This window comes from Trichosurus vulpecula, chromosome 5, assembly GCF_011100635.1.
Source record: "Trichosurus vulpecula isolate mTriVul1 chromosome 5, mTriVul1.pri, whole genome shotgun sequence".
In the NCBI taxonomy this organism is placed as follows: domain Eukaryota; kingdom Metazoa; phylum Chordata; class Mammalia; order Diprotodontia; family Phalangeridae; genus Trichosurus; species Trichosurus vulpecula.
The window spans coordinates 102,959,147-102,973,495 of record NC_050577.1 but is presented as its reverse complement, the minus strand read 5'-3'; the positions used below and the strand labels follow the sequence as shown (position 1 = coordinate 102,973,495).

The window sequence follows — 14,349 nt, the reverse complement described above, 5'->3', positions numbered from 1 at the left end:
CTGGTTCTGTTCTGGGCTTCAATCCTCCAGGGGTCTACTGAAGGGATGCCTGGTTTCTTCATGTTATTCTCTGTAAGGATCTGGGGCAGACTTCATTTGTCTTTCTGTTAGAAAGTTGCCCTCCTTTCCTGGGCACCCCCTTTCCATGTTTCTTCTTTCTATTCTTAGTTCATTTCCAAAACTGAAATTACTGACAGGTTTATCATTTGTATTCTGTTCTCTGTTCGTTCATCATTAGGTAAAGGCCCTTCCTGGAGGAGTTTTCATCTTTGAAAAAGAGCATTTTATAGATATAGTCACAAAAAGGTAATTCTTCTATCTCTCACCCTTACCTATCACAAGCACTGTACTCCAAGTTTTGGCAGGTCATCTGGAGAAATAGGTGTGTTTTCAGGGAGCAGGTTTGTGAGGCACCCTGGTAGAGTTAAAGGAGCACAAACTCTCAAATTAAAGGACATGGGTTCAAGTCCCACCTCTGATACTTAATACCTGTCACCTTGGGCAAGTCACAATCTTGTTGGTCCTCAATTTTTTCACTCACAAAATTTGAGGATTAAATTAGATGGCTCCTTAAGGCCCTTCTAGCTCTTGATCTATGATATTGTGATAGAAATGCTCAATTGCCATGACAAAAGCCCAGAGAAACTATTTTCCCTGATCCAAGCAAGGAATGCAAATCACATACATTTGAATAGAGCAGTGGAAACTGAGACTGGTGGAGATTTGCATCCACACAGAACTGCATGAACCTTTTCTCCCCAACCTCATAGGATTATCTAATTATACTATGGCTTAAAAAGATAGTGCAGAATATTCTCCTTGCACATCTTGTCAAGCAAAGCAGGAGCTCTATGAGTCTGAGGCCAGTAGAAACCTAAGCAAGAGCAATAATTCTAGGAGGGACTGAAATGCTGGGATCATTCACAATCTTTGCCATGGTTGTCTTTGTTCTGTTGTGCTCCCTGGGGATTATGGCTAATGGCTTCATTGTTGTGGTACTGGGAAGGGAATGGGTTCGATGCCACCGGCTGTCTCCCTGTGACATGATCCTAATCAGTTTGGGTGCCGCCCGCTTCTGCCTGCAATGGGTTGGAATGGTGCACAATTTCTACTATTTTCTTGACTACCTTCGATATTCTAAGGAACCTGCCCGCCAGTACTTTGGGATTTACTGGGATTTTCTGAATACAGCCACATTCTGGTTTGCCACTTGGCTTAGTGTCCTCTTCTGTGTGAAGATTGCAAACTTCACTCACCCCATTTTCCTTTGGCTGAAATGGAGAGTCAAGGAACTAGTACCCTGGTTCCTACTAGCCTCCCTGCTAATGTCTTCCATCTTCACTATGCTATTTTTTGCAGGGAACAATATTTTGTTCCAGGCACTCTTGCAGGGGACATTTTTGGGGAACATAACCTTATATGGCTTCACTAGGAAACTAGAAATCTACTACTTTCTCCCTTTGAAGCTCATCACTGTGTCTATCCCCTTTTCTTTGTTTGTAGTGGCAATAGTTCTGCTGATTTCCTCTCTGTGGAGACACTCCTGGAGAATGCGACATAGAGCCAGCAGTGCCCAGGATCCTAGGACTCAGGCTCACACCAGAGCTCTGAAATCACTGGTCTCCTTCCTAGTCCTTTATGCTTTTTCTTTTACGTCTTTTGTCATTGATTCTGCCTCTTCAGATTTTGAGAGTGCTTGGTACTGGCTATGGCAAATTGTGATTTACCTGTGCACATCTGTTCATCCCTTCATTCTTATCTTTAGCAATTCCCAGCTAGGAGCAGCACTCATGAAGCTTCTTCTTTTGCTTAAAAAAAGGTGGGCATCGTCTCCTACTTAAGAAATGCATCTCTCTTTACCATATCAAAGAAAAGTATCTACTGATGACTGGAGTACAGCACATCCTTTGACTTTAAAGTTTTCATCCTATTGAAGTCCAGTTAGATATTAAACATTTTCTGCATTCACTATTCCCATACTCAGAAATTCAAATGAATCTGCGACATCATGGATTTAGGAGTGTCTGACTTCCAGTGAGGCCTTATTGATGCTTGTCTATGCCTGTCCATCCTGCTTCACTCTTGTCCTCCCTTGAGTTCACCATAAGGGGTCTCCAGCCTGCATATTGGAGGCTTTCCTTTCTCCGACATTTGCAGAGTACCAGTGGAATGCCCTGGTTTTCTTCCTGTCATCTTTCACCCTTGTCACTGTGTCCTATTCTTCTAAGAAAAGAAAATAAATCATGCAGTTTTCAAAGGACTTTGTTTTTTCTTTTTGAAATAGCCACAGTGACTTTCTTCAGATGACCCTCAGAATGGTTACCTTTGTTGTCATTCCAAAAATTAAGTGTTCGAGGATGACACAGATAGATTCTTCTATCAAATACCCATGTGATGAAACCACTTCATTTTTGTATTCATAAAACCTTAAAATTTCTGTTTAAATGTTACTTTAAAACCATGTTTTTTCTGGCTAGGATAGAAGCTGTTTTTAAAATCCATGGGAAGAAATCTTGTCTAGAGCATTAATTATGGAAGGCAGGCTGTCAGAAGCTCAGGTTGCTAGTGGCAATACGAGATATTAGAAGAGGCTTTTGTAAGTAAATTTCATTGAACAGTTTTTTTTTCTTGGAGAGAGAAACATAGAATATAGTCTCTTCTTGGATTTAGAGCTGAAAGGACCTTAGAAGCCATTTACATGGGAGGAAAATGAAACCTAGAGAAAAGAAATTACTCTTAAAGTCAGAAAGGTAACTTAAATTTGGGTCATTTTAGTCCAAATCAAAGTTCCTTTTCCTAGACCAGTAGTTCAAACTTTTTTCTTTTTTGACCTTCTTTCAACAACAACAACAAATGTATTATGAACCTCCAGTAATATAATATTGTTACTTCTAATAACTAAAAAGATAACTTTTGCCTTAAATGCTCAAACTTAAAATGTACATTATACAATTTAAAAATATACAATTGAACACTAAATGTAAAATTATATATTTTGTAAATATAAAACTGTGAATATAAAACAATTAAAATATTTTATGTTGGATATTCTCTAAGTATCAAAAGAAGTAATTCAGTAAGACTTCATATGATTCCTATGATCTGCAAGATTACAGATTAATTTTTTTATATTTTTGTTGAATATAAATATGATTTAAAATGAAATAATAAACAACTTAGAAAATGTTTAGCCTAATGTAACAGTCATATGTAAACATGATTTGAACTTTAGATTTTATTTATTTGAACAAAAGTTTGTAATACTTGCCTCAATACCAGACAATTAGAATTTTAAGTCTGCTTCTGCATTGTTTTTATTTCTTTATTTTTAATTCTAACAAGAATAAAGTGAAAATGCTTGCTCACGCAAATATGCAATAGAAAATGGTAGGATAATTTTACAAGTTCTGTTGCTGAGTGATGGAAATTTATTTTTATTTTTAGCCAAATATTTATAAGACAATTAATTTTGAATGATTGTAGCCTAAAACCCATTGTTATGTCAATACAATTTGCTTTTTCATTCATTTTCAATCTGTTAGTCAGAGATATAAAAGACACATCATATGGTTGCAAATCCAACTAAATTTATTGGAATACTCAGGAAAATTTTTTAGTGAAATTAATTTTTAAAAATTTCAGATGATCATTGATGTCTTTTTTTGATAGGTGGATATAAAGGCAGTTCATTTTCTAATAACAAATTATGTGATATCACAAAGCACTCAATATTTTTCTCCATTTTGTGGCTCCAAAATTTTAGTTTCTCAATCATAATTTTTACTTTGTCTTGAACATTGAACATATTTGTATTATTACTCTGTAATGATGTATTAAATTAATTAGTTTTTGAAGCAATATCTGCAAAATATTGCAAGTAATTGTTTTCTAAATTCAATCAGATGAGTAAAAACTTCCCCACAGGAAATCTATCTATCATCTATGTGTGTTTGAAGTATATCATGCTTGATGTACATCTCTCTGCATAAAATGGTGAACATTTAAGAGTTTTGATTTTATAAAAGTAATTATTTTGAAAGCATTGTCCAACACATTTTTAAGTTGTGGCATTCTCTTTGATGCTGAAACATGGTTGTGTATGTTGCAGTGTGTCCATGGCATATTCAAGTTAATTTTTTTAACATGCCAAACAAAATCCTCAAGTTTCTTAGTCATTGATTTTGTACCATCTGTGTAAATTCCACAAGAGGACCTTTTGATTTATTTTCCTTTAAATTCATTATTAAGAATTAATTAGATTAAAATACATTACCCAGTTTTATGTCCTGTTAGGTGATGATAAAATAGCATATTCTCTTATACTTTATTATCTTGTAGCTATCTGACATATACACCATGTTTAGTCCTTTGTAGTCATCAATAGTTTCTCTTTCTTAACACAGTTGCAAAATCACTTAATTGACAACCCTAAATGAACATGAAAGTTTAAAGAAAAATTGTTTCTAAAACAAACAAACACTGAGAAATTTAGTTGATAAACACTGAGTAAGTGCTCACTATGTGTCAGGCACTATGCTAAGAAGTCAAAATACAAAGGAAGCAAAAGACAATCTTTGTTCTCAAGGAACTCACAGTCTAATGAGCTAGACAACATGAAAAAAAATACTATGTACAAACAAGGTATATACAGGAAAAATTGTAAATAATCAACAGAGGAAAGACCCTAGAATTGAGGGGGATCTGGAAAGCTTTCCTATAGATAGTGGGATTTTATTTGAACTTAAAGGAAGTCAGGAGGTAGAGATGAGAAGAGAGAGAATTCCAGCCAAGTAGAGCAGCCTGTGAAAATATCTGAAGTCTGGACATGGACTGTCTTATTCAAGGAACACTAATAAGAAGGCCAGTGTCCCTGTATTAGAGAACATGTGATGAAGTGTGAGGTATAAGAAATTTGGTAAAGTGTAGGTAGATGGACTTTTTTGAGGGGTGTGTGTGTGTGTGTGTGTGTGTGTGTGTGTGTGTGTGTGTGCCATAGTCACACCTGAGCTTCAGGAAGATAACTTTGATAGATGAGTAGATGATCGACTGGAGTGGGGAGAGAGTTGGAGCAAGGAGCCCAATGAGCAGGGTGTTGCTATAGTCCAAGGAGAAGGTGATGAGGACCTGATCCGGGGTGGTGGCACTGTCAAAGCAGAGAAGAAGGCATTTGAGAAAGATCATTGTAAAATCAATAGCCCTCATCAATAGAGTGGATATGGGAGAGTAAAAGAAAGACTGAGGAGTTGAAGATGACAGTTAAGTTACATTCCTGGGTGAGTGGAAGAATGTTGGTAGCCCTAACAGTAATAGAGAAGTTAGAAACAGGGGGAAGAATTCATGGGAAAGTAAGTTCAGTTTTGAACATTTTGATTTAAAATGTCTCTGGGGCAGCCAGTTTATGTCCAGTGGATAATTAGAGATGGGATTCTGGAGGTCAGGAAAGAAGTTAAGTTAGATAAGGAGACAAGATTTTCACCAGCATAAGGATGATACCTGAAACCATGAAATCTAATGAGATTATCTATTGAAATAGTATAGAGAATTAAGAGAAGAGTGCTGTGGAACACTTGCAGTTAGGGGCATGATTTGGATGAAGATGTAGTAAAAGAGACCAAGAAGGAATGGTCAGATCAGTAGAAGAACTAGGAGAGAGTAGTTTCAGCAAAAACTATAAAGAAGAGAGTACCAAGGAGAAGAGACTGATTGACTATCAGTGGCTGCAGAGAGGTCAAAAGGATGAAGATTAAGGAAGGATCATTGTAAATAGGTTAGGTACACAAGACACAGCAGTTAATGACTATAGTAATCTGCTGTTTGATATACCCAAAGATTCCAGGTTCTGGGTTAAGAACTCACTATTTGACAAAAACTGCTTGGAAACCTGGAAAATAGTATGGCAAATACTAGGCAAAGACCAATGACTTCCACTGTATACCAAAATAAAGTCAAAATGGGTACGTGATTTAGACACAAAGGGCAATGCTACAAGCAAATCAGAAGAGCAAAGAATAATTTACCTCTCATATCTATATAGAAGGGAAGAATTTATAACCAAAAAACAGATAGAGAACATTATGCAATACAAAATGGATAATTTTGATTACATTAAATTAAAAAGTTTTTGCATAAACAAAGCCAATGCAATGAAGATTAGAAGGGAAGCAGAAAGCTGGGAAATAATTTTTACAATCAGTATCTCTGACAATGGACTTATTTCTAAAATATATAGAGAACTGAATTAAATTTAAAAGAATACAAGTCATTCCCCAATTGATAAATGGTCAAAGCATATGAACAGGCAGTCTTCAAATAAATAAATCAAAGTTATTTATAGTCATGTGAAAAAATGCTCTAAATCACTATTGATTAGAAAAATGCACATTAAAACAACTGTGAGGTACCATATCACATCCATCATATTGGCTATATATGACAAAACAGGAAAATGATAAATGATGGAAAAGATGTGGAAAATTGGAACACTAATGCATTGTTGGTGGAGTTGTGAACAGATCCAATCATTCTGGAGAGCAATTCAGAACTATGCCCAAAGGGCTATAAAAGTGCATACTCTTTGATCCCAGCAGTACAACTTCTAGGTCTGGTTACCAAAGAGATCATAAAAATGGGAAAAGGATCCACATGTGCAAAAATATTTATAGCAAATCTTTTTGCAGTAGCAAAGAATTGGAATTTGAGGGGATAGCCATCAATTGTGGAACGACTGAACAAATTGTGGTATATGAATATAGCGGAATACTATTGTTCCTCAAAACATGATGAGCAGGGATATTTCAGAAAAAACTTAGAAAGAGTTACATGAACTGATGCTGACTGAAGTGAGCAGAACCAGGAGAACTTTGTACATAGTAACAGTAACATTGCACAGTGACCAGCTTCGATAGACTTAGCTCTTCTCAGCAATACAACAACAACTTGAAAAGACTCATGTTGGAAAATGCCATTCACATCCAGAGAAAGGACTATGAAGTCTGAATGGAGATTGATGTGTACTATTTTCTCACTCTTTTTTTGTTGTTTTTTTCTTTGTTGTGGTTTTCCCCTTTGGTTCAGATTCTTCTTTACAATGTGACTAATGTGGAAGTATATTTAATATGATTATACATGTATAGCCTATATCAGATTGCATGTCATCTTGGGGAGGGGGAAGGGGAAGAGAGGGAGGGGGAAAATTTAGAACTCAAAATCTTATAAAAGTGAATGTTGAAAACTAAAAATGAATAAATAAATTAAAAAAGAAAAGGCCATTGTATTTGGCAATTAAGAGCTAATTAGTAACTTTGGAGAGATTAGTTTTATTTGAATGATGAGGCTACCAGCCAGGCTGTAGAGAGTTGAGAAAAGAGTGAGAAGAAGAAAATGGAGACAACTATTTTAGATGGTCTTCTCAAGTGGTTAGCCACAAAAGAGAGAAGAGAAATAAGATGATAGCTAGAGGGAAAGTTTGGATCAATTGAGGATGTTTTGAGGATATATATATATATATATATATATATATATTTGTATTTTGTAGTTATTGTCATATTAGAATTATTAGAATGTGAGCTCCTTGGGAGCATGGTCTATATTTTTATAATATTTTTATCCCCAGAGTTTAATTGGTGCCTGGCACATAAAAAATGTTTAATAAAAGTTCATTTAGTGACTGTCTTGCTAATGAACTATCTTATCCATCCTGTTAGTTATCTCTCCCAACATTGTATTATCTGAAAATTTTCTGAGTGTGCCATCACTGATAAAAAATGTTAAAAGAATGGGGTGAAGTATGGACCCATTGGGTGCTCTACTGGACATCTCTACTTACATTGATGTTGAATCATCATGTGACCGTTCAACTATTTTTGAATCCATCCAGCTGTACTATCATCTGGTCCAAATTTCTCCATGTTCTCCACAAGCACAATAAAGATACTTTATCCCATTCTCTACTAGAATTTATGAAGATGATATCTGTAGCATTACTATCATCTACAAGTTTGGTAAATCTGTAAAAAAAGGAAATAGCTTAGTTTGCAAAGGTTTGTTGAAGTTATGCTGGGTCTTGGTTGGACTAGATCAGTGGTGTCAAACTCAAATAGAAATGGAGGCCACTAAATTGTACATTGGGATCCCTGCAAAATCATATATTAACATTATCTATTGTTTTCTTTTGTTAGACATTTTCAAATTATATTTTAATCTGGGTGGCATTCAGGAATGTTGTAGGCTGCATGGTGTGGCCTCACCATGGCCAGGGTCTCACGGGCCATTTGGTTCTAGATACTCTGTCCACATGTAGGTAGCTTCATTGTGACTGCTATCACCACTGCTGAATTGGCCAGGCAAATAAACCAGGAGGCTATGGCTAGGTCCACATACTTACATTCCATGGCACATGACCATGTTATATTGAAAGGGTTCATACACTGTCATATAGCAGTCATAATATATTACTGCCAATAGTAGAAACTCAATTCCATCCAATGCCAAAGAGAAGATCTGGGGTGCACCTTGAGGGTGGGAGAAGACTTTTTTGTTTATGAGATGCTATCTATGCGAGAATCTTTGGGACCCCTCTGGTTGTATAGCAGATGTTAACGACTGAGAAGTTGCACAGGAAGAAGCACATGGGTAGTGTAGTTGAGCACTGAGCCAGATCAGAAAGATGATCAGCCCATTGCCCAGCAAGGTCAACAAATAGGTGGTCATAAACACCACAAAGAGCCCAACTTGAGTCTGCTGGTCAGTGGAGAGTCCCAAAAGGATGAACTCTGTGACTCAGGTCATGCTGTCACCTCCAATGGAGTAGGGAAGGCCAGACAAATTGCCATTCAGAATAACATTTGGGGCTTCTGCTTGATACTAACAAATTGAATAAGGCTCTATTCTGGGCATTAACTTGAGATTCTTGACCTGGGTTTTGAAAGGTAGGCTTTTGGATTCAAATGGCCTGACTTTGAGGCTGCTAACTGTAGTCATATCTCTAGTTCTTCAAACTGTGCTATTAGCAAATTATTGACATTAATTCAACTACTTAAAGAGGAGATTAATAAATGATCAATGCACCAATATTTCACTTGTAAACAATTTAATGCTTATTCATAGATGAAGGCACTGATATGAGAAAGTCCAACAAAGCTTTTAGGAGTTATATAGCCCAGTCTTTCTAGACTTTCAGTGTGAGGCTCATTCCTCTCACTGCTAAGACTGGGCGCCACTAGACAGAATACCTTTATCTTTGTTTTTCTCATAGCTTAGTAGGCCCTCTAGGGAAAAAATAACTATGACAGTAGCATTTCATTTTGGTCTTGGAATTGTACTACTCCAATCGAAGACAACATTTTAGGATTCTATAAAAATTACTCCATTAGATAGCAAGTCATTATAACATAACGGAAAGAGCATTTGTGTTTGAATCAGTAACCATGGGTTTTAATCCTGACTGTGCCAGTAATGAGTACAATTTACCTTTTGGCATCTCATGTCCTTCATTGGTAAAGCAAGAACATTAGACTCAGAGATTCTTAATCTCTTTTGGGGACTTTTGGCACTCTGGTGACAGCTGTGTGACCCTCCTCAGCATTATGTTTTAAGAAGTATAAACATAAAATATATATGAACGCTAAGGAAATTAATTCCATTGTAATATAAGTATTAAATTAAAAGAAATAAATTCATAGGTCAAGAAACCTTAGCAATGTTATTTCCCACTCTAATCGTCTTCAATTCTAATGTACTAGTTCATAGCCCTTACTTCTTGCCCCACAATTTTTTACCTTCCTGTCTTTGCCCAGCCCAGAAAGAGCAAACGTTGTTGGTCATCATTTGGTTGGAGATTGGAAAGAGTAAAATCAAATTGATGACAATAGCAGTAAGATTTAGGGCATCAGAAAAGTGTTCAAAGGGACCCTAGAGGTCATCTAGGTAAACCAGCCATGGCTGAACAGGAATTCTCTCTAAAACATTCTTGACAAGTGACCATTCCTTCTCTACTTGCAGATCTCAAATGAGGTGTTCTCAAAAGAGAGGGAACCCAGTGCCCTTGAAGACAGATCATTCCTCTTTTGGATAGCTTTCATTGTTAGGAAAATTTCTCTGACAACCAGTGACTTCTACTCATTGCTCCTAGTGCTGCTGTCTGGAACTAAGAACAAGTTTATGGTCTTTGTCTTTCTACAACTCTTAAAATGCCTAAAAACAGTTATCTCTTCTATGTTTTCCCTACTAAGGCTTCTGGAGGCTAAACCCTCTCAATTTCTTTAGCTAATCTTCATGATGAGTGATCTTGAAGCCTTCCCATCTGGGACACCAGTTTGTTAGTATTATTTGTGTGACCTAGAGTAAGATCCCTTAACCTTCCTCTGAAATTTCCTCATTTGCATATAGGCTGGACTAGAAGTCTCTGAGATCTCTCTCAGTTCTAAATCTTTGATCCTATGGCCCTTTGCCATTCTGCTTCTTCTATACTGAATATTTTCTAGCTTATTAATGTCTTTCCTAAAATATGGTACCAAGGAATGAATACAATCCATGAGCTGTGATCTGACCATTACAAGGTGAAAGTCCTACAGTTAGGAAGACCTGGATTCAAGTCCTTCCTCTAATGTACACCAAATGTGTAACTATAGATAAGTTATGTATTATTTCATTGCTCCACATAATTAATTTTCCAAGAGTAAAAGCTTTCAAACAATTGCCTATTTGCATCCTTGAAGGGAATTTTAACACTAGGAATTCTCCACAACAATGAAATCACAGGCCTGGGTTTTATTAAAAAAAGCAAAGCAAAAAGGTGTCCCCCATGCATTAGGGCCTAGTGCAATGACTTGTGCTTGGTAATTGCTTAATCAGTGCTTGTTGAATTGTAGCGATAAGCAAAATCACAGTGATCTTATTCAGTTTGACACAGTGAATAAGAATGACTCTGAGGTATTTAATTCTCATATTTTAGCTTTCCTTATTTTTTTCTTAGCTTTCTTAGATTTGAATCAGAGATATTTTTGGACAAATCTTGAAACTAGATAAAATAAAATAGGCAAAATCATTGGATTATAGAAGTCAGAGAACCATATCAAATTGAAAAAAAATTCAACAGAATGTAATTTGAGTATTGGGTTGTGTGTGTGTGTGTGTGTGTGTGTGTATGAAGAATGGAGATAGTGATGGAGAGGAGTCATACAGGAGCTAAGGTGCCCCAAGGTTGAGGTGGAGGTACTGAAACACTTAATGAATGCTTGTTGAGTTGAATTGAATGAGATTGAATTAGCCGGGCACCCTCTTACCTGGCATCTTTGTTAAAATATACAGTTTTTTTGGGGGGGGAGTACAGGAGTCTAATTTTATGTAATGTTCTTTCCTAGTACTTTCTAGAAGACACTACTCCCTGTAGGATCTCTGTCAGTGGGGCTGTTGACTGACTTGTCTGTTCTGGTTCAGACAAGAAACATGAAGGGAAATTGTACCAAAGCAGTGATTTGGTACATTATGGGCAGTGAGAAATGCCAGGGCAGCTCCTGCTGCTCCTAGGTGGGTCAGTATCCTATCTTTTTCTCACCTTCATCCACCTTTCCCTTTCTCTCAGTACCTCACCTAATCTCAGTGACTTTCCTTGGGCAACAGAAGGCGCTCACAGGAGGAGCTGCACTTCACCCAAGGCAGATTTTAAAACAGATGCCTTCTCCTTCAGTCCATGATTCTCTCTCTCTCTCTCTCTCTCTCTCTCTCTCTCTCTCTCTCTCTCTCTCTCTCTCTCTCTCTCTCTCTCTCTCTCTCTGTCTATGTGGGTTTCATGGCAGGTAACTTCTACAGGTCTAAGAGTCCCTTGATGGTATGGTGTTAATGTGATTAAAGATCTTCCCCACCCATTCAATAGGGTCTTTACTTACACCCTTTACTTACTACGTGTGAAACCCCAGGCCCACAGGCCCACTAGTCATGAGGCCCCAGGCCCATACCCTTTTGCTAATTAGGTCAGGAGAGGTATGAAGCCATCAGGGCCCTAAGGAGAGGTGCTAAGACCAGAGCCAATTGTATTTGCACTGAGTTCTAGCCGATCAGATGTGCATGAATTCAGCCAATCAGAGAGCTGAGTTCTAGTCAATCAGATGCTGGCCAGAACTGTATATAAGGAGAGCCCAGAGAGTGAGAGAAGCAAAATGGAGAAGCAGACATCAAGAAGACATTGAGGCAGCAGACATCAAGAGGGAGTTGATGAGCGAGAGCCAGCTTTGAGAGAGACTGCAGAGCAGAGAGTGCAGACCAGAGAGTTGTAGAGACCAAAGAGCTAAGAATCCAGAGCATTGAAAGATTGGAGAACTGATAATGCAGAGAATCCAGAAGACTGTAAAGACTCTGAGACCTGCAAGGGCTTTCACAACTGCAGGCAAGCAGACAGTTCAGATTCATGAGTGATTGTTTACGGGAAGGCCCTATCAGGGGGGAAGGTTACAGGATGATTTGGTTCTTTGTTATAATACTGTGTTATAATTTCCTTGTTGCTACAAGGAGGTGGGCTTACTGGTTTTGGAATATAATTACTGCTATATTGAATTGGAGTCATTGGTTTGGGGATTTCATACTCTGGTGTCTATATAAATGTTTTACTTCCTCTGCCTTCTGCCTAGAGAGTTTTTCATACTTTGTGATTCCAACCCATACAGGCATGTTCATGGTCATCCTTGAGGTCATGAATCTTGCCTTACTGATACAGATGGCCATTACCTTCTCCTGATCCCTCTTTTTCCTCTTCCCCCCACCCCAGTTTTCCCAAAGAGTTACTTTTTTGTACCCACAGCTTCCCCTCTTCTAAATTCCAATTGCAACAAACAGGTTGAAAACCTTTTATCTAAACTTTTAATTGTGCTGCTGGCCTAACAAATATTTTTCTACGTCTGCTTTTCCTCACATGGCTCTACTCCTGTAGGAGACCTATGAGCATTACAGAAAGACCAACTTGTTGTCCCTATTACTCCATCTTGGAGTAGGTGATGGCAGCTACTGGTGGAGGACAAGAGTGGACTGAGTCTCTATGGCTGGGTTGCCTATATAAGACAAGGCCTGGAAAGAAATTCTTACGGTTATATTCATGTGCAATAACCATAGGATTGGAGGTGTTTGTAGGAGAAGACAGGGCATATACATATATATATATATATATATATATATATATATATATATATTATATATAAAATACTTAACTCTTGGGCCTCTGAATATAACAACAACCATGACAGCTAGCATTTGTAAAGCCCTTTTAGCTCTCAACACTTAACTCTAGGAAATGGATCTAAGAAGGAGGAAAAGAGGTAGGAACTTGTCTGAGCTCTCCCCAATTTCTGTCCAAACAATTTTAAATCATGTTGCAAAATGGATTCTGGAGCAACAGAACCCACAAAATGATAGGATGAAACAATTTTCCATCCAAAGATAAACTTAGAAGGACTTCAGGAAAGGTCTGACTCATTGGGTAAAAGTGGGGTGCAGCCCAGTACAGATGGTGTCTGGGCAAGACAGGTGATGCTCTTAGCCCTATCACAGATCAGCAACTTAGGCCTCATATTCTGGCTAAACAGGCCAGAGGCATAGTGGGCCAGCTGTGAGACTTCCAGTTCTGATGAAGCAGGCTTATAGTCAGGTCTGACAGGCCCAGAAGCCACAGCACAGTTGGCTAGACTAGACTGGGTGACGTCAGCACAGCAGGTGAGCTGCTCACCCCAGAGGACCTAGTACAGAAAGCCAATGACCAACAACCTGGCCCATAGTGCAAGAAACTTGGGACAGTGCTCCCTGTGCCTCAGGAGCAGAACTCAACTTTAAAAGTCATGAAACAGGCAAGAAAAAGGAGCAACAAATAAACAAACAAAAGCCCTCACCACAGAAAAGTACTATGGTGACAGGAAGATCAAAACACAAACTCATAAGAGGACAATGATGTCAAAATGTCTACATATGAAGCATCAAAGAGGAATATGAGTTGGTTTCATGCCTCAAAAGTCCTCATGTAAGAGCTGAAAAAGGATTTTAAAAATCAAAGAAGAAAGGTAGAAGAAACATTGGAAAAAGAAATGAGAGTTATGCAAGAGAAAAAAGAGTCAACAGCTAGGAAAAAGACAAGAAGCCCTTAAAAAGTAGATGAGACGAAATGCAAAAGGAAGTACAAAAATCCACTGAAGAAAACAATTTCTTAAGAGCAGAAATGGCCAAATTGAAAAGAAGTTACAGAAGCTAACTGAAGAAAATAATTCCTTAGAAATTAGAACTGGGAAAATGGAGGCTAATGATTCTATGACATGTCAAGAGTTAATCGAACAAAAACAAAAGAATGAAAAACAGAAGAAAAAGTAAACTGAC

At 37.6% G+C, this 14,349-nt stretch overlaps 1 protein-coding gene across 1 annotated transcript; it reads left to right on the top strand.

Moving 5' to 3' along the window:
* Positions 1 to 908: 908 nt before the first annotated feature.
* LOC118850981 (taste receptor type 2 member 41-like) lies at positions 909 to 1,841 on the top strand. Its single transcript, XM_036760584.1, has one exon. The coding sequence runs from the start codon at positions 909 to 911 to the stop codon at positions 1,839 to 1,841; it is 933 nt and encodes a 310-aa protein (XP_036616479.1).
* Positions 1,842 to 14,349: the final 12,508 nt, after the last annotated feature.

What these genes read in the sequence shown, in the direction of transcription:
- LOC118850981 (XM_036760584.1), top strand. Translation starts at nt 909, where the DNA reads ATGCTGGGATCATTCACAATCTTTGCCATGGTTGTCTTTGTTCTGTTG.